The sequence below is a fragment of the Xiphophorus maculatus genome, chromosome 2 (assembly GCF_002775205.1).
Source record: "Xiphophorus maculatus strain JP 163 A chromosome 2, X_maculatus-5.0-male, whole genome shotgun sequence".
Lineage (NCBI taxonomy): Eukaryota > Metazoa > Chordata > Actinopteri > Cyprinodontiformes > Poeciliidae > Xiphophorus > Xiphophorus maculatus.
This window is the reverse complement of record NC_036444.1, coordinates 19,430,226-19,449,386: the sequence shown is the minus strand read 5'-3', so window position 1 is coordinate 19,449,386 and position 19,161 is coordinate 19,430,226. Positions and strand designations below refer to the sequence as shown.

The window sequence follows — 19,161 nt, the reverse complement described above, 5'->3', positions numbered from 1 at the left end:
AGGGAAACACCTAAAGAAAGAGAAACAAGTTACAAAAAACACAGGATCTGAAGCTGCCCCAAAGAAGAAACTGCACTATTAGAAATTTTGGAGTGAATTTTAAATTTTCCAATATATTGCTTTGTTTGTACCACATTAACAGGATGTGTACGGAGAAGACTATCCAGACAGTTGTTTAATTAATTTAACTCATCCTTGAAAGGAAGGTGTAGTTTTGAGGCAACTTGGATCCCCATTGACTTATTTCATGCAGGTGGTTATATTTTTTTGTTCAAACAGGGAAGACGTTAGTAATGGTAATAAGGTGGTCGGACCAGCAGGTGGCACTCTTCTCTTCCTTTTAACACTTAATGTGTAATGGCTCAGTTCAGGAAGATGTGAGACTAACCACAGGAAATTAATTCTTAAAGGTGGTGTCTCCTTTAACCTTGCAGACCTGAACAGAATGTTAAATAACTAAGGCTGCAATTTTGATCTGTGCGTCTGTCTTTCTGAGTTAATTTTGAGAATGCGGATTTTGGCCTAGATTCCAGGATTTTTCCTAAGGATTTCTCTCAGCAATACTAAGTTTAAGACATCCGGTCCTGGAGGATCAAGGAACTGACTTGATTAAATCCACAGGGGATTAAAACCTATTGTACTGCTGCATTTTGCTTTACTGCTTAGGACATTCTTTAACTATGAGCTAAACCAATGTAGTTGCACAAAACAATAAGGTCTAACAGAAAAATAACTATAAGACATTAACTCCATATCAGATTTGTAATACATTTTCCTAGTAAGGTTGTTACAACTGGATCTGGACAAAATGTCTTCATGTTTAATTTTCAACTAAACTTTGACAAAGGTACTACTTTAATAAAAGAACCAACAGCTTCTTTCACAATGTGATTTAGACTAATCAAATAAAATTTAGTTTTCTCTGTTAAGATTAAAATGTTAGCATTCAGCTTGTTATCTTGTAAGGACTAGATACACCAAAAATAATCCCCTAATGTTTCATTTTCAGTTTAATTTTCACCATGGCAATAGTTTAATAAATCAATCTAATTTATTCAAATATAGGTTAATTGCACACATTTACGAGCTTGTTTCAAATGTTTCTCAGCATTTTAGCTTGTTAGCATTTAGCTAGTCTGCTTAGTAGAAATTAGTGTTTAACAAAATGTCTTAATGTTTCATTTTCACCTCGTCTTTTCATCAAAAAATATTGTTTATATCAATAACCAATTGTATAAATGAGAATATGTGATTTCATTGCATGTTGTTAATCTAAATGTTCAATTTTTTTCTTATGTTAGAAACCCTTCAGTTAGTTAGCTTGAAGACAGATGCCATCTGGGACTTTAAGACTGAAAAATATAGAAATTAATTTCACCAAATATTTAAATTTGGGTATTCATGTATTTGCTATTTATTGCCGTTAATTTTAGACTCAAATCTAACTAGGCTTGTCACCATTTAGCTATTACTCTTAGTTTTGAAAAAAAGTGTCTTAATGTTTATTTTTTTTAAAGTTAATTTTTAACCGTATAATAACTGTTGAGCGTTGATTTCGTGTTCTGCCTGTCAGATGTTCCTGGTTGTTCTGGTAGTTACCGGGAGGACCCCGCTGGTCCGACGGCGGGTCTGGCGGAGCCAGTGCCGTGCGATGGCATGCCAGCGGTGAGTGGGGCGGCGGGGGGGAGGGGGTTCATTAGGGGGTGCAGGGCTTTCGGGGCACGGGAGTCCCACCGATGCCTCCTCTCCTTTATCCTGCTGTGTTGCAAAACAACAAGCACAACAAAGTGGTTACTGGGCAACAACCAAGTCAGGCAGATTGGCAACATACAGTCAGCATAAAACATAATGTCTATATTTCACATTTTCTTTATCCAATGCTTGTGCAGAACTCCCAAAATGCTCTTGGTGAGCTTCTTGTCCTTTAAATGTCCAAGGAATAAACATCGTGTCCCGTTTCATTATAGCTTTTCTGTTCCTCTGTCACCAGAAAGGTCAGGCTAAAGATTTGCAGGCTTCTTCTAATTAGAGTAGAAGAACAAGTGGTAGGTCTTGTTAAAATTCTGGATAAAAAGCAATAATACACCAGGAATCTGCTCCGTTCATGCCTTGCTAAAATGTACTTTGGAGCAATGACACTTATGGAAACTTAAAAAAAAATAAATGTAATATTTCATCACAATTTTTACTCTTGTGAACTTTTTTTTGACAGTTTCACGTGTTCTGCAATGTGAACAGGAGCACAACATCCCATTTGTTCTATCTGATCAAATATTCTTTTATCATTCTCAATCCAAACATTGTGTTTACTTTTCCCATACCGACTGAATGAAGAACTTGTCAGACATTAATGGTTGTGGGTTTTACCACCATCTTGTGCAACCAGCAATCACTCACTGCTTTTAAAGGTCGCCTGTGCTGTAGGGCTGCGGACTTTAAATAAGCAGTGAGAAGCATCAGAGTGTGCAGAGCAAAAGAGGTCATTCATAGAATAAAACAGCGGCTAGTCAAGTCATGCAACATGTAACCGGATCAATGAGGCAGCAATCAATGGCATTCAATATTTACCAACAGAGAGTTATAATGAGCAGGCCTAATGACCTTTCCAGCTGATCAATGGTGGTTTATGAGATTTGTGCTAATGGAGAACATATTCTGTTTCTTCCCATTAAAAGACGGAGCTCCTATATCACCTGGATGAATCATATCCCTGACAAAGAGAGTCACAGCTAAGCCATTACATTAGTCAGCAAAATTAAGGTTGGCAAAAGGAGACAGAGTTGCATTACTGGAAAGTAATTTTCTTTCTTTTATTCCTTTCCATCGTGGGCTGTTAAGACTGTTTAGTCATTTCTCCTCAAGCTTATCTGAGTCCTCATTTTAAATCAAGCAACTTTTATCTCCACAGTTGAAAAGAATAATAACCAAGTCACTTTACTTAGAAATTGTTGTTAGAAAATCTTCAAGATGCAATTGACGGTGTGCATATATTTCAGGCTTATATCTTGCCTCTTTGAGTCACTTTTGCATCAGAGAAGTCTCCAGCATTTTCATCATTCCTGCATCAAGAGGTATTCAAGAGCCCCTGATTTAGCCTCAGCCTCTACCTGTTGCTTATTTAACGGGTAAGTGGACTGGAATAAGTGGTGTTTATGTAATCGCCTCTGCCTATTCTCTCTTTTTTTTGTCTTTCAATCCCTCAATCTCTTTCTCTTTCTCTCAAAGCTTAAATGAGCTCTCATCTTCTCACAGTGTTGTCATGGTTGGATAGAGTTCATTAATTTCCTCCTCCGCTGGTAAACAGGCCCATTGTCTAATTATAAGCCATCACAAATAATGAGCACAAACATCTCAGTCTTAATATGCCAAGAGTTTTTAAAAGCCTTCAGTAATGGCATTTGAATGCCCAGACAGGAGGGCAAATGGCAACAAAAACACATGCAAATGATAAACATGGTGGACTAACCATGTCTGCATCTGCTCCTCTTTGCTCCAGCAGCAGGGGCTTCTCTTCCGTGATCTGCTGTTCCTTCATCCCTGCCATCCTGGACAACAACCTGCAATCGTAAATCCAACATGGAATAAAAGATAAAAACATATAAGATTACTTTTTGTGTCAAAGTCTGTGAAAAAACAAGTTATCGTCTTTTTATGTCCATATCACGCAATTGCATGTCCACCCAAATGTTTTTAGTTGACACAGCTTCTCCCTTCTATACATGCAGCTAAGCAAGAATGAGGCAGGTTGAAAAATTCTGTAGCATGAACAAGCAGCACACAAGCTATGCATACACATCACTTCTATGGGATTTGCTCTAATGTTGCATAATTTACCCCAAAATAACATGATTTGGTTTCATGCTGCATTATGCAGATGTTCAATCTGCACCACTGAAGGTTCACTCTCTGCAGTATATGTTTAATATTTAAAGGAGCTCCAACAGGAGATAATTCAAACCCATTTTCTGATTAATTTGATAAATACATAATTTGCCACTTGGGGGCACTTATAGACAGTGAACAAATCATTAAACCTTTATCCCAAGATTGAAGAATTACAAACAGAAGAGGAAAGCAAAATCATAGTCACATCTTGGCAAAGTAATTTTCTCTTTCCTGACATAGTAACATACTGTTAATCTTACACCTATGAGTCTTATAAAATGCATTAAACAAGACAGTTCATATGTCTTGATTTTTCTCAAAATACACTTAATTTATTCATAGCTTTCACAAGTGATTACCAAAAATTTGGTTTGACAAATCTTTGGTAATAAAAAGCAAAATAGAATAAGGGTGAAAAACTGTTTCACCTCACTCTTGAAAAAAGAAATCCATTCATCCGTCCGTCCGTCCGTCCGTCCATCCATCCATCCATCCATCCATCCATCCATCCATCCTGGTATCTTATGGATGAATAAGTGTGTTTATCCTTTCTTTTTATTGTCTTTTTATTGTCTTCTGTTTCTTCCCAGACAGATTGCTATTTTTTGTTGTTTTTCCAGAATCTGTGCTTCATCACAATATTTTAAATTTTCGTCAAAAAGCCTATTACCACACTACTATATTTAATATTGGAAACTGCAACGTAGGATTGTGGTGGCACAGGGGCAAAGCACAACCCATTTATTGAGGCTTTAGTCCTCGTGCCGGTGGCTGCAGGTTCGACTCCCGGCCCGGCGACACTTGCCACATGTCTTCCCCTCTCTCATTACCCTCTTTCCTTTCAAACTACTTTCAAATAAAGGCCACTAGAGCCAACAAAACCTTAAAAAGAAAAATGTAACATAATTTTTTGTTGCATAAAAATTATGTTACAGAAGTTCAAAAATTATGTTCAGAAGCTTTTGAAAGGGCTTCTGAATCCCTTTCAAAAGCAAGACTATGTGGGATGCTTCTGATAACAGAGACAGATTTTAAACAGGAGCTGACATAGATGCTTACTGACCGAGATTACTCGGTTTATAGTGGAGCTCGGACGCACACGGGCTATTTTTCCAAAGATAATACTAAGCCTCGATAAAAGCCCTAATCAGAACGGAGTGCTGCGGTTAAACACAAAGTTGATACAGCGCTTCATGCAGTGTACACCAGGCTGTTGGATAAATTGTATTTTTAGTAATTATCAAATATTCGTTGTATCATGTAGCCTTGTAGTAACATTTAGATAAAGTTTAAATATATGCTTTTTCTCTTTTTCCTCTATTCTAAGTAATGTCTCTGTGTGTTGAATAATTATGATTCCTTCCTGTGACTTCCTTGAAGATGCCATCAGCAAAGCCTGGGAGATAGCGGAGACAACAGAGTTTATTGCCCAGCAATAAACTCTGCTTTCCTGTGTGATATACAACTTGTTTTACTCAACGTCGGCCTGTGTCTGGTACCCGACTGAAGCAAGAAGGATTTAGATTGTAGATAACATATGTCTAAATAGTAAAGGTCATTAGCGCTGCAGCCATGTGATAAATTGTTTTGTCCCTCCCTTTTAGAAGCTGCAAGCGCCCAGTGTAAGAGGGTCCCCTAAAAAAGCAATAAAATAGAGGGAGCGGGAGATGTGTTTCCAGAGTAGTTTGGAGATTTGTAACTGGAAACATCTCTCTGTCTGCTCTCCTCGCGAGTATACAAGAATCTAACTCTCTTTGTCTTTCTTGTGTTTGTTTAAATTGTCTCTAATAGGTATTTAGACCTGACATTATTTTGGTCCTTCGATTGCCGGTCGCCAATACACCGGAGGGATTCCGGCGGGTCTGGTCGACTCCAGTGCAAGACCGTGCGCACGGCAAGTTTCCTAGTGGAAGCTTATGAGGTCCTGTTCAAGGGCTGGCTCTCGACCTGCCTGCTGGGATCTGACGGTTGACGGTGCTCCAGCGAAAGACAACGGGGGTGAGTGGATTCTTGTTTAAAAGTGTGGCGAATGACTGAGGGTCATTGCGCGAATTAGAAAACCCTGTAAATTCTAGACTCTAACAGGTAAAAATAGGACACTGAATCCGTGAAGGGCGTCCGAAGTCCTTACGTAAAAATTTCGTGGAAAAGGCGCACGGAGCCTAGTATAAACCTGCTGTAAAATTTCGTGGATTAGGAAATGTCAAATTAAAATAATAAAAATTTAATCAACAATAAAATTCTTTCAATCAGGCACTAAAATTGTAATTGGAACGGATGGCGGAGTCCGGTGAAGCAGGCGCTTAAATTCCGCAACAAAACGTGTGCTTGTGTGTGTGCTTGGAGATATAAATACCACTTGGTGTTTTATCTCATATAAAGCAGTAGGGTTGTAACCAGCAAACCTGTCTTGGATGCAGAGGTAAGAACCTCCCACTCGAAAGAGTTGAAGCGGGGGTTACCACTACAGGTATTTTTAATTGCTGGCCTACTGGAAAGATCTCCAGTTATTAGGATTCCCTAGGAGTCGAAAAACTGGACCAAATTTTATAAAAACGCAGATTTTTTATAAAAAAAAAAAAAAAAAATGGGGAAGAGTATCAGTAAAACTAAGCCGACAGCCAGTTTAAAATCAAATGACTGGAAATATGTTGAAGATCGGGATCCGCATAAAATAAAACATTTAGATAAATGGATAACAAACTATAACTTTGACGGCCGTCTAAACTCACAAAAACTAACAGTACTGCAAGATAAAATAAAACAAAAAGCAAATTCAAACCAAAAGAAAATGCGTAAAGAAGGCTATGAGGATGTAAAATTTTGGTTAGAATTAGCACAAAACAGAGAAGCGGGGGAAAAGAGATCAAAAAACCTGCTGTTTTATAGACGGGAGGATGATGAGACGGGGCCTAGAGGTGTGAAAAGGCAGGCAGCGGAGCAGCACGCAGCAGGAGGGGGAGGGGAAGTAGCTGAAGTTAACAGATATCAAAATAACAAAACAGAAGGGGAGAAACAAATAGTACAAAATACAAAACTATACCCCGACTTGCCTTCACCACCACAATATGAAGAGAAAGGTAGTGAGGGACCTATCACTAGATCACAAAAAGTAAACTTTAAATGGTCTAAGAATTGGGGGGAAGCTTTAGTGCAGGGAGCTACAGCTCCCACTGAGCCTAATCGCCCTCCTCCTTGTTGCCCTTCAGAAGAGCCAAATAATCAGCCACACACAACTGGCCTTTATCCTATGATTCAAGTAGCAAATCCGAATGCAGGAGAAGATGGAGCAGCGCCCACGATTCTAGTATATAGAACGTGGACCCTGGAGGATATAAAAAAGGCGCTAGAAGGGATCACACCTCTTAAAGAGGATGTGAACCGCTTTGTTGAAGACATGAATAACATACGTGAATCTTATCATTTAAATGGAAATGAGGTTCAACAGGCTTGGATGACTGCTCTAGGCAGTGACTGGCATCATGTTCGAGGAGACTGGACCCCATTGTTAGCAGGGAACCCTCCTCAAGTTCTTGCACACAATAGTAATGAATTAACAAACAGAGTTAATGCTTTAGCAGCAAGGACAGTTCAAAGATATCAACGCAGAGCAAACTACACTGAGATAAGTAGAGTCAAACAGAAGGAGGAAGAATCGTTTGATGAATATAGCCTGAGAATGACAAAAGTATTTAAAACACACAGTGGGTTAGTGGAAAATAATGATGAAAATGGTCCATATAAGCAACAGCTAAAAAATGCATTACATGCAGGGTCAAAAGATGCGATTAGAGCGTGGGTAGCTAAACATTACATAGGATTGGGCACTGGTACTTTAGACGAATACATTAACCATGCTATACACGCAGAAAAGGTCTCAAAAGAAAAGAAAAAGGTTTCAGGAGCCTTTTTCCAAGATGAGGAGCAAATATTTTATCAAGAAAGGAGAGGCAGAGGAAGCTTCAGGGGTAGAAGTCAAAACCCCAGAGGACAGAGAGGGAGAATGGGAAGAGCAAACTACAGACAAAATAATTACAGACAAAATAATTTCAAACAAAATGATTTAGGATGTTGGTGTTGTGGGAAGGAAGGACACATAGCCAGACATTGCCCAGAAAAATACATAGATCAGTCAGCATGACTAGAATCAGAAAGTTTAGAGAGTGAAGAAGTCCAATTAAATCTACAGGATTTATTATCTATGGATAGTGTAAGACCAGAAATAACTCTTTTCATAAATGGTAAACCTGTAGTTTTCCTTTGTGACACTGGTGCATGTAGAACAACGTGCAGAGAAAACATTACTGGGGTAAAGATTAGTGGGGAAACTGTCGTCGTGAGGTCAGCTGGGGGAAAATTAACGCAAGTCAATGAATCAGAGCCAGTCTGGCTTAGAGATCCACAGGGACAAGCTTGCCAGTTGTCCATTTTGTTGCTCCCAGAATGCCCAGTAAACTTATTAGGCAGAGATGGCCTTATACAGCTAGGTTTAGCTTTGATTCCAACCACTGATGGGCACATAGCAGTTAAAAGGCAGTCAGAAATGAAAAAGGGAGATTTCTTTGTTGTTAAGGGCAATGGAAATCCACACTATTGTTATACACTAGAAGTGCCCTGTAGACCCCCACATAACTTTGCTCAGGCACTCCTGACAGAGGGAGATAAAGCCATCTCTGCCCTACAGGATCAAATGCCTCCTGACAATTTACACATAACTCTTTGGTTCAGGAATACGGCTGGGCCTGACAAGATTTATGAAGACAGGCTCAACAAGGTCACTCCAGCTAAAATTACAGTGACCTATCTGTATACAGATACAAAACACACAGCCGTTGCAGCTGTTGCTCTTCCTGATGATTTAAAATCTTTAGACAGAACGCAGACCTCCCCGCATGTCTCTCTGTTTAAACAAAGAAATGAGCAGTGGAATCAATTAGGTAATCTTGTTGAGGAAGGAGAAGCAGCTACCGATTGGGTAACTACTTCCTCAAACATAGAAACTAGTGCTTCCACTGGGTTAACTAGAAAAGCATTGTTCTGGACAACATGGGTGCAAAAGGGACAACATTTGTACTCCAAACAAAACTGACAAATGTTTCTTACAGAAGAAGAGGAAGTCCTTTTAAAAGACGTTCCTGATAAATTATGGTCAAAGGGGCCCACAGATGTGGGTCTTGTCAAGGAAGCTTTGCCAGTACAAATTAGACCCAAAACAGAGTTTAGACCAAAAGTTAAGCAATATCCTTTAAAAGCAGATGCACAGGAGGGTATAAAGCCAGTAATTAAAGATCTTATTGAGGCAGGAGTCATAGTGCAGTGTGAAAATTCTCCATGTAACACTCCTATTTTTCCTGTTAAAAAACAACCACCTTCTGTTGGATGGCGCATGGTTCAAGATTTACAAGCAGTAAACAATGCCGTCATTCAAAGGGCGCCGTGTGTACCTGATCCATATACATTGTTAAACTCTCTTAGATCAGATGCAAAAATATTTACTGTTGTAGATATCAGTAATGCCTTCTTCTCAATACCAGTTGATAAGGAGAGTCAATTTTGGTTTGCATTTACTTTTGAAGGGAACAGGTACACATATACCAGGTTGCCCCAGGGCTACTGTGAGAGCCCTACAATTTATTCTCAAGTGATGAGTGCCAGTATGTCAACATTTCAACCTCCAGGAGGGAGCCAAGTCTTGTTGTATGTAGATGATGTTTTATTAGCATCTCCAAACATGGAAATCTGTAAACAAGACACTTTAGCACTTCTAAAACATCTAGCTGAGGAAGGTCATAAGGTCAATAAAAATAAACTCCAACTGTGTAAAGAACAAGTAAAATATTTGGGTCATAATTTAAGTGCAGGAGGGCGGACCATAATGGAGGATAGAAAAATAACGATTCTCCAAGCACCTAAACCACAAACAAAAAAACAGATGATGTCTTTTCTAGGATTAACTAACTATTGTCGAAACTGGGTGCCTAACTATGCAGAAATTGTGGCCCCTTTAAGCAAATTAATGTATGAAAAAGATCTGAAAATGTCTTCCTCTTTGGAATGGACAGAGGCAGCAGAGACAGCACTAAGTGAAATAAAGCAGGCCCTAGTGTCAAGTGCTGCGCTCGCCTTACCAGACTATAAAAAACATTTTTTCCAGATGGTGGATTGCAAAGGTCAGTATATGACCTCGGTGCTAGTTCAGCAACATGGTGATAAAATGAGACCAATAGCATATTTTTCTTCCAAACTTGATAGTGTGGCGTGCGCCCAGCCTCCCTGTGTGAGAGCAGTGATTGCTGCTTCTATGGCAGTAGAAGTTAGTGCTCCTATAGTACTGTTTCATCCGTTAACATTAAGAGTACCACATGCAGTTTCAGCACTATTATTACAAACAAATATGATTTTTTTATCGCCTGCGAGGCATCTCTCTTGTATGAGTACATTATTATCACAACCTAATCTAACTATTGAAAGATGCACAATTTTAAATCCTGCAACTTTGTTACCTCTTCCAGATGATGGTACAAAGCATGATTGTCAGGAAATGGCAGAACAAAATGCAAAGAGTAGAAATGATTTAAAAGATCTACCATTAGATCACGGTGAAATACTTTTTGTTGATGGTTCCTCAAAGAAAAATGTACAAGGGATAACTCAAACTGGTTATGCAGTAGTGACTGAAAAACTAGTGTTAAAAGCTGAAAAACTTCCCTCGCATTATTCAGCTCAGGCTGCAGAATTGATAGCGCTAACTACCGCTTGTAAACTAATGAAAGATAAGGAAGTGACGGTTTACACCGATAGTCAATATGCGTTTGCAACAGTACACACGTTTGCACAATACTGGAAAAATAGGGGTATGATAACTTCTACAGGAAAACCAGTAACTCATGCAGACTTATTAAAAGATTTGCTACAAGCTGTGCAGCTACCAAAACAACTAGCAATCTGTAAATGTGCTGCACACACCACAGGGAAAGATAAAGTGTCTCTAGGGAACGCCTTTGCTGATGAGATGGCAAAAAAAGCAGCGGAGGGGCAAATAAAGGTCTTACATATGGAAGAAAAATCAAACATATGACAAAAGATCCTAAAAGACATGCAACATTTAAGTCCTGACAAAGAAAAAGATCTTTGGATTAAAAATGGAGCAAAAATAGAAGATCAAATCTATAAGTGACCTGCAAATAAGCCTATCTTGCCAAAAAACTTGTATAGGTGGGCTGCAATATTGAGCCATGGCGTTTCGCATGTCTCAACTGGAGGGATGATAGGGCAGGTGCATCAATATTACAAAACTTATGGATTTATTTCTTTTTCAAAAACTTTTTGTAGAGCTTGTTTAATTTGTGCGAAACACAACTCTCAGGGAAATTTAAGACCGCGCAGAGGACGATTTCCTAATCCGCAATATCCATTTCAAACAATACATATGGATTTCATAGAATTAAATAAAAGTGAAGGGAAAAAGTACTGTTTAGTAATAATTGATGCTTTCTCTAAATGGATTGAACTCTTTCCCACGAAAAATCCAGATGCTTTAACAGTAGCAAAAGCACTTTGTAAAGATATCATTCCTAGATATGGGATTCCTGAAAAAATATATAGTGATAATGGAACTCATTTTGTAAACCAAATTATAAAAAAAATAGGAACCATGTTTCACATGGATTTAAAAAATCACTGTGCTTATCACCCTCAGAGTGCCGGATTGATCGAAAGGATGAATTCGACAATTAAAACTAGACTAAAAAAGTGCATTGAAGAAACTGGTAGGCCCTGGACGCAGTGTTTAGATTTGGTAAAATTATACATTAACATTACAAGCACATCAGGGCTTACACCGTTTGAAACTCTATTTGGAAGACCGTATAGACTGCCACAGTTTAAAAATCAATGGGAAATAGACGATGAAGCTAATTTAGCTGATTATATGAGAGCCATGTTAGAAAAACAAAAAGAAAAACAAACTGAAGATCACTCTTCTGTGTCTCAGCAGGAAAATCTCTTAGTGGAACCAGGAGATTGGGTGCTCATAAAAAGCATTAAGAAGAAGCACTGGTACTCTCCGAAGTGGGAAGGGCCGTACCAAGTTTTGTTGACAACGCCTACAGCTGTGAAAATAGCAGAGAGATCAACTTGGGTACATTTAGTACATTGCAAAAAGGTCATTTCATTTTAAAAAGTAGCTAAAAGAAGACAAGCTTGAGACGCTCACTGACCTGCAGCGGAAAAGCCCAGGTAAACAGGGGGCTAAACTGAATAGAGGTTTGGTCGTTTGAAACTGGTGAAGATTGTCCACAACCCTGCAGTGTTTTTAGGAGCTGAACAAGTTTGCAATCTTAGCAAAATGACAAATAAATGTATTGTTTTTGTTTTTATTGTTTTTGGTTTTTTGTTGTGTTTTCGTGTGGAGAAACTTTATGCAAGAAAGAACTCTTGTAGCACTACTCATGGAATGAGAGTAGGGATTCAAGTGTGTATTCCACCTCGTTCTAATACTATTGTTTCAGTCTCCTGGGCAGGTTTAACATCAGCAAAAAAGAACAAAGGGATAAATTACAGGGACAATACTTGGTATATGACAAATGATATCTCTAATACCGGTTGGAAAACTTTAGTAGCTGACGAGGGTAATAGATGGACAAAGACTTGGGGTACTACAACTTATGCACAATATCACAAAAAACTACTGACTATTTCACGCACAGATGAAGGAGTACAGATAGTTATAAACACGATTAAACATCCTTTAATTCCTCCTAGTTTTCAAGAAAAAGCAGATACAACATGTTGGGGATTTTATTTATGGGCTCACACATCAGGGGCTGATCCAAAATTTTTAATAATCTTTTGTGAAGAATCTAAGGAAGAAGGGGGAAGTGATACTTCTCCATGGACAATAGGGGTAAAAGTGAAAGAGGTAAAAACTGTTGATGACTGGTTCAGGGTTGCCACAGGTGTGTCAGGTAATAATAATAACTGGTTGTTAATGGTAGAACAAGCTGCAAAAATGACTAAAAAAGATTGTGTAGTCTGTATGGAACCACGGCCTCTACTTCGTGTGACTCCAGCGATAATCACAAAACAATGTTTGTTAGAAGTAATGACTAAAACAAATCTAAAAGGCACCTGTGTGATTTATGATGCAATATTTCCCCTCGCTGCAGCAGATGAAAAGAAACCTTTATTTTCTAAGAAAATAGCTCCAGCTAACTTCACATGTGTAAATATAACGGGAACTGGGAAAAGAATAGGGAATCTTACTAAAACTATGTGTACTACTGTAATTACTGTAAACGATGACTTTAACCCTATTTCTCGTGCAGATGTCTGGTGGTGGTGCGGTGATGACAGACTCTTTGATAGATTACCTCGAAAAGTAACAGGTTTTTGTGCATTAATTTCTCTGTTATTACCTGTATCTGTATATCCTACATCTGTTGAAGATTTAATGCTCTCTTTGTCTAGTGTTTTATTTCAGAAGAGGCAACACTTACAGAAACGTGAAGTGACATGGAAAAATACAGATATTGATCCGACATACATCGATGCCATCGGAGTCCCTCGTGGAGTGCCTGATGAATATAAATTAGTTGATCAGGTCGGGGCTGGTTTTGAATCTACAATTTGTTGGTGGTGCACGATTAACAAAAACGTAGACAGAATAAATTACATCCATTACAATGTGCAAAGACTGGGAAATTGGACACAGGCTGGTTTCGAGGCAGTGCATGAACAGCTGGCTGCTACTTCACTGATGGCTTTCCAGAACCGTATAGCTCTTGACATGTTGCTGGCTGAGAAAGGAGGGGTGTGCATGATTTTTGGAGAAAAATGTTGCACATTTTTACCAAACAATACAGCAGCTGATGGAAGCTTAACGAAGGCCATTACAGGGCTTCGAACCCTTAACGGCAAAATGAAGGAACACTCTGGAGTGGATACTTCCATGTGGGATGCATGGATGGATGCCTTTGGGAAGTATAGAAACCTTGTGTCCTCTGTCTTAGTATCAATTGCAGTTTTTGCTGCTATTTTGACTTTGTGTGGATGTTGTTTTGTTCCGTGCCTGCGTTCTTTGTTTAACCGTCTCATTACCACAGCGATTTCACCCATGGAGGACCAGATGGCACAGATGTATCCTTTATTAGAGAAAAAATCTGATGTTGACAAAGAATACTCTGATGATGACTCTTCTGACAGGTATCCAGATCCTGACTTTTGGACTGGGTATAACCCCTGAGTGTAAAAATGTTTGCTTTCCAAAAAATGAACTCCCAGCTGAAAATCATTTGAAGTGGCTGCTCTTGGAGGGATAAGAGATGTGGAACAAATTTTTGATAAATAGGGGGAAACTGTTGGATAAATTGTATTTTTAGTAATTATCAAATATTCGTTGTATCATGTAGCCTTGTAGTAACATTTAGATAAAGTTTAAATATATGCTTTTTCTCTTTTTCCTCTATTCTAAGTAATGTCTCTGTGTGTTGAATAATTATGATTCCTTCCTGTGACTTCCTTGAAGATGCCATCAGCAAAGCCTGGGAGATAGCGGAGACAACAGAGTTTATTGCCCAGCAATAAACTCTGCTTTCCTGTGTGATATACAACTTGTTTTACTCAACGTCGGCCTGTGTCTGGTACCCGACTGAAGCAAGAAGGATTTAGATTGTAGATAACATATGTCTAAATAGTAAAGGTCATTAGCGCTGCAGCCATGTGATAAATTGTTTTGTCCCTCCCTTTTAGAAGCTGCAAGCGCCCAGTGTAAGAGGGTCCCCTAAAAAAGCAATAAAATAGAGGGAGCGGGAGATGTGTTTCCAGAGTAGTTTGGAGATTTGTAACTGGAAACATCTCTCTGTCTGCTCTCCTCGCGAGTATACAAGAATCTAACTCTCTTTGTCTTTCTTGTGTTTGTTTAAATTGTCTCTAATAGGTATTTAGACCTGACACAGGCACATCAACGCGCGCCAAAAACGAGGTCAGACAGCAATAATACAACAACAGTGCCAGTTCATGACATCACTCCACCAACACAGAAACACAGAGTAGCGTGACTACATTGATACCACCAGGGAATATTGCTGCTTCAGAGGATAGGCTGCCTAAATGCTCCATGTTCAAACTGCAAAATGTTACTGTGAAACAATTTTTGTGTTATATTAAGTGACACTCTCAGGACAGCTACACCTCTTACTTGATGTCAGGTAGATAAATGGGCACAAATGTCCAGGCAACACAGGCTGTACAGAGTCAGAACTGTAAAAAGTAATTCATTAGATATTTTAAGATGATCAATATCAAAAGTATCGGATAGAACCATGGAAATGCTGCTGCTATAAAAGTCTTTCCCTGTGACTCTTGATTATTTTACTGTGCATAAAATGATGTAAATAGGAAACAAAGTATTTCAGTAGTAATTACTGGAGGTGGACCTAAACATTTTTTGGTTTTAACTAAGAAATAAACAAAAATTGTAGTTTGTGTAGTTTCATTTCTATTTGCAAATTCTTGAAAAATAAAGAACTTCAGCATAAAATATTAGGTGACAGAATAAAAGTTAAATCTGTACCATAGATTACATTTGATATCAAATGTGTTTAAATAATATATTTATGAAGAATGATTTTGCAATCTATATGCATGAACCTACCCATAAAATATTTGAAGATTATTTATATCAAAAATGTATTTATTTAAATCTGAAGTATATATGTATATATATATATATATATATATATATATATATATATATATATATATATATATATATATATATATACACTGCTCAAAAAAATAAAGGGAACACTTAAACACCACAATATAACTCCAAGTAAATCAAACTTCTGTGAAATCAAACTGTCCACTTAGGAAGCAACACTGATTGACAATCAATTTCACCTGCTGTTGTGCAAATGGAATAGACAACAGGTGGAAATTATTGGCAATTAGCAAGACACACTCAATAAAGGAGTGGTTCTGCAGTTGGGACCACAGACCACTTCTCAGTACCTATGCTGTCTGGCTGATGTTTTGGTCAGTTTTGAATGTTGGTGGTGCTTTCACACTCGTGGTAGCATGAGACGGACTCCACAACCCACACAAGTGGCTCAGGTAGTGCAGCTCATCCAGGATGGCACATCAATGCGAGCTGTGGCAAGAAGGTTTGCTGTGTCTGTCAGCGTAGTGTCCAGAGGCTGGCGGCGCTACCAGGAGACAGGCCAGTACACCAGGAGACGTGGAGGAGGCCGTAGGAGGGCAACAACCCAGCAGCAGGACCGCTACCTCCGCCTTTGTGCAAGAAGGAACAGGAGGAGCACTGCCAGAGCCCTGCAAAATGACCTCCAGCAGGCCACAAATGTGCATGTGTCTGCACAAACTGTTAGAAACCGACTCCATGAGGATGGTATGAGGGCCCGACGTCCACAGATGGGGGTTGTGCTCACAACACCGTGCAGGACGCTTGGCATTTGCCAGAGAACACCAGGATTGGCAAATTCGCCACTGGCGCCTTGTGCTCTTCGCAGATGAAAGCAGGTTCACACTGAGCATGTGTGACAGACGTGACAGAGTCTGGAGACGCCGTGGAGAGCGGTCTGCTGCCTGCAACATCCTTCAGCATGACCGGTTTGGCAGTGGGTCAGTAATGGTGTGGGGTGGCATTTCTTTGGAGGGCCGCACAGCCCTCCATGTGCTCACCAGAGGTAGCCTGACTGCCATTAGGTACCGAGATGAGATCCTCAGACCCCTTGTGAGACCATATGCTGGTGCGGTTGGCCCTGGGTTCCTCCTAATACAGGACAATGCTAGACCTCATGTGGCTGGAGTGTGTCAGCAGTTCCTGCAAGATGAAGGCATTGAAGCTATGGACTGGCCAGCCCGTTCCCCAGACCTGAATCCGATTGAGCACATCTGGGACATCATGTCTCGCTACATCCACCAACGTCACGTTGCACCACAGACTGTCCAGGAGTTGGCGGATGCTTTAGTCCAGGTCTGGGAGGAGATCCCTCAGGAGACCATCCGCCACCTCATCAGGAGCATGCCCAGGCGTTGTAGGGAGGTCATACAGGCACGTGGAGGCCACACACAATACTGAGCCTCATTTTGACTTGTTTTAAGGACATTACATTAAAGTTGGATCAGCGTGTAGTGTTATTTCACTTAAATTTTGTGTGTGGCTCCAAATCCAGGCCTCCATTGGTTAATAAATTTGATTCCCATTGATGATTTTTGTGTGATTTTGTTGTCAGCACATTCAACTTTGTACAGAACAAAGTATTCAATGAGAATATTTCTTTCATTCGGATCTAGGATGTGTTATTTGAGTGTTCCCTTTATTTTTTTGAGCAGTGTATGTATATATATGGATAAATTATAGGATACATTTTACTCTCAACTATCAAGGTAAGATATGAACATTAACTTGGAAGTGAGAAAAACATGGATGTAAAACAAGCAAAAAAACGTCTGCGTCTTTTAACCTCTTCATCATTCCTTTCCCTTCCTCATGTCCTCCGTTGTTCCCTCCAGCAGTCACTCAACTTTATCTCAGTGGTTTTATCAGACACTCTTAAGAAGACAAAGCACAGATGCCAGTTACATTCACTTTTAGAAGCTGATGAAGAGTTTTGTCTTTATAACCCTGCAGTGCTAGATATATTGCTGAAAAGGGTTAGAGATGACTCACTGCAGCTCAGTCCTACCAGGTGCTTGTTCTCGCTGATACCATAAGCATTACCATTTACCGTGTTGTGACGGTAACTCATGAGCATCTTTTCTCCTTCCTTCTGTTTATCACCTCTCTCTGTCTCCCTCTCATCGTGACGAGTTTATTAAATGGGTCAGAGTGACCTTCTAAAGTCACTGGAATGGAGCCACGAGGGGTAATAGTAAGGGAAAAGAACCCAAACAACACCGTCAATGGTCCAGTTACCCCATTTTGATTGCTACTACAATTAGTGGCACATGTTTACTTTTCCTGTTTGCTGAACTAAAATCTGCAATCTGTAATTGAAATACTTTAGAATGAGAAAGATCCTACGTTGATTTCTAGAAATCAGAGAACACATTAAGGACAGATTTTCCAGAAACTCTGGTAAAGACAGAAATTATGAATGTATTAATGGTCTTCTATACCAATGTAATTTTATACATAATTGTGAGGTAGCAGGGGCTACATGAGCCTTAAACAGACAACAGGTAGACTACACCATAGGCCAGATTGTCAGTCCATTATATCAACAAAACATACCTGAGCCAAATAACTAAGTAATTTAGAGTTTCCAATTTGTCAAACGTACAGGATTCTTGACTGTGAAAATGTGTAATTAGCCCAGAGCAACCAGATCAGGCAGAGATAGATATACCCTAGACCAGTGGTGCCCAAAGTCGGTCCTTGAGGGCAGGCATCCTGCATGTTTTAGTTCTCCCTGATTTAACACACCTGGATAAAATGATGGCTCATTACAAGGCCTAAGAAGAACATTGACAGGCTGAGAAGATTGTTGCTACCACCAGGGAGAGAACTAAAACATGTAGGATGCTGGCCCTCGAGGACCGACTTTGGGCATCACTTCCCTAGACCAAGGGTCCTCAAATCTAGACCTCGAGAGCCAGTGTCCTGTGGGTTTTAGATATGGCTCTGCTTCACCACACCCGAGTAAAAAAATCAGGTCATTAGCAGAACTCTGGAGGACCCGGCTGTACTGGGGAGGTAATTCAGCCATGTGATCGAGGTGTGTTGAACCAGGGACACATCTAAAAGTTGCAGGACCCCGGCCTGAGGACCTCTGCCCTAGATTGTTACCTGTTGGGTATGCAGTTCCTCAGTCTGATGTACGCTGCTTAGCTTGCCTCGATGTCATGAGATGAGAAGATGTTAAATTCAGTTATTTGAGACTTAGTTTAGCCTTCCCCCTTCATGACTGATTTTGACTTGGCCCTGAATGACTTTGGACAGTTTTTTTGTGGGGGGCGAGGGGTTCCCCCAAAGACCTTGAATATCCATTTCCAAATCAAACATTCTGCAAAACATTCATATAGTCTTGATTTGGACCATACAGAGATGGATACGCTGGTGCACTTGGACCATCAGGTCACAAACTGATGGTCAATTGTGAATCACCTTACAATGCAAAAACTGATTATTATAATCAAGTCTAAGCATTAACCATTTTGTTCTAACGACTAGAATTTTACTAATGTTGAAAAAATATATATATATAATTTGCATTGTGCCTGCTGATTACTCCTAGGCATTCTCATTGTTATATT

At 39.6% G+C, this 19,161-nt stretch overlaps 1 protein-coding gene across 4 annotated transcripts in view; it reads right to left on the bottom strand.

Annotated features, from left to right (window-relative positions):
- Positions 1–19,161, bottom strand: part of ndrg4 (NDRG family member 4) — a 63,144-nt gene that overhangs the window by 23,920 nt on the left and 20,063 nt on the right. For 2 of the 4 annotated variants that reach the window (XM_014473945.2, XM_014473951.2), the window contains exons 2-3: positions 3,467–3,557; positions 1,600–1,758 (exon numbers count right to left, since the gene is read on the bottom strand). In XM_014473945.2, coding sequence (XP_014329431.1) covers positions 1,600–1,758; positions 3,467–3,544 — 237 coding nt within the window. In that variant the 5' untranslated portion in view covers positions 3,545–3,557. The remainder of the gene's footprint in view (positions 1–1,599; positions 1,759–3,466; positions 3,558–19,161) is intronic. The other 2 variants (XM_023353040.1, XM_023353050.1) reach the window with 2 other exon arrangements.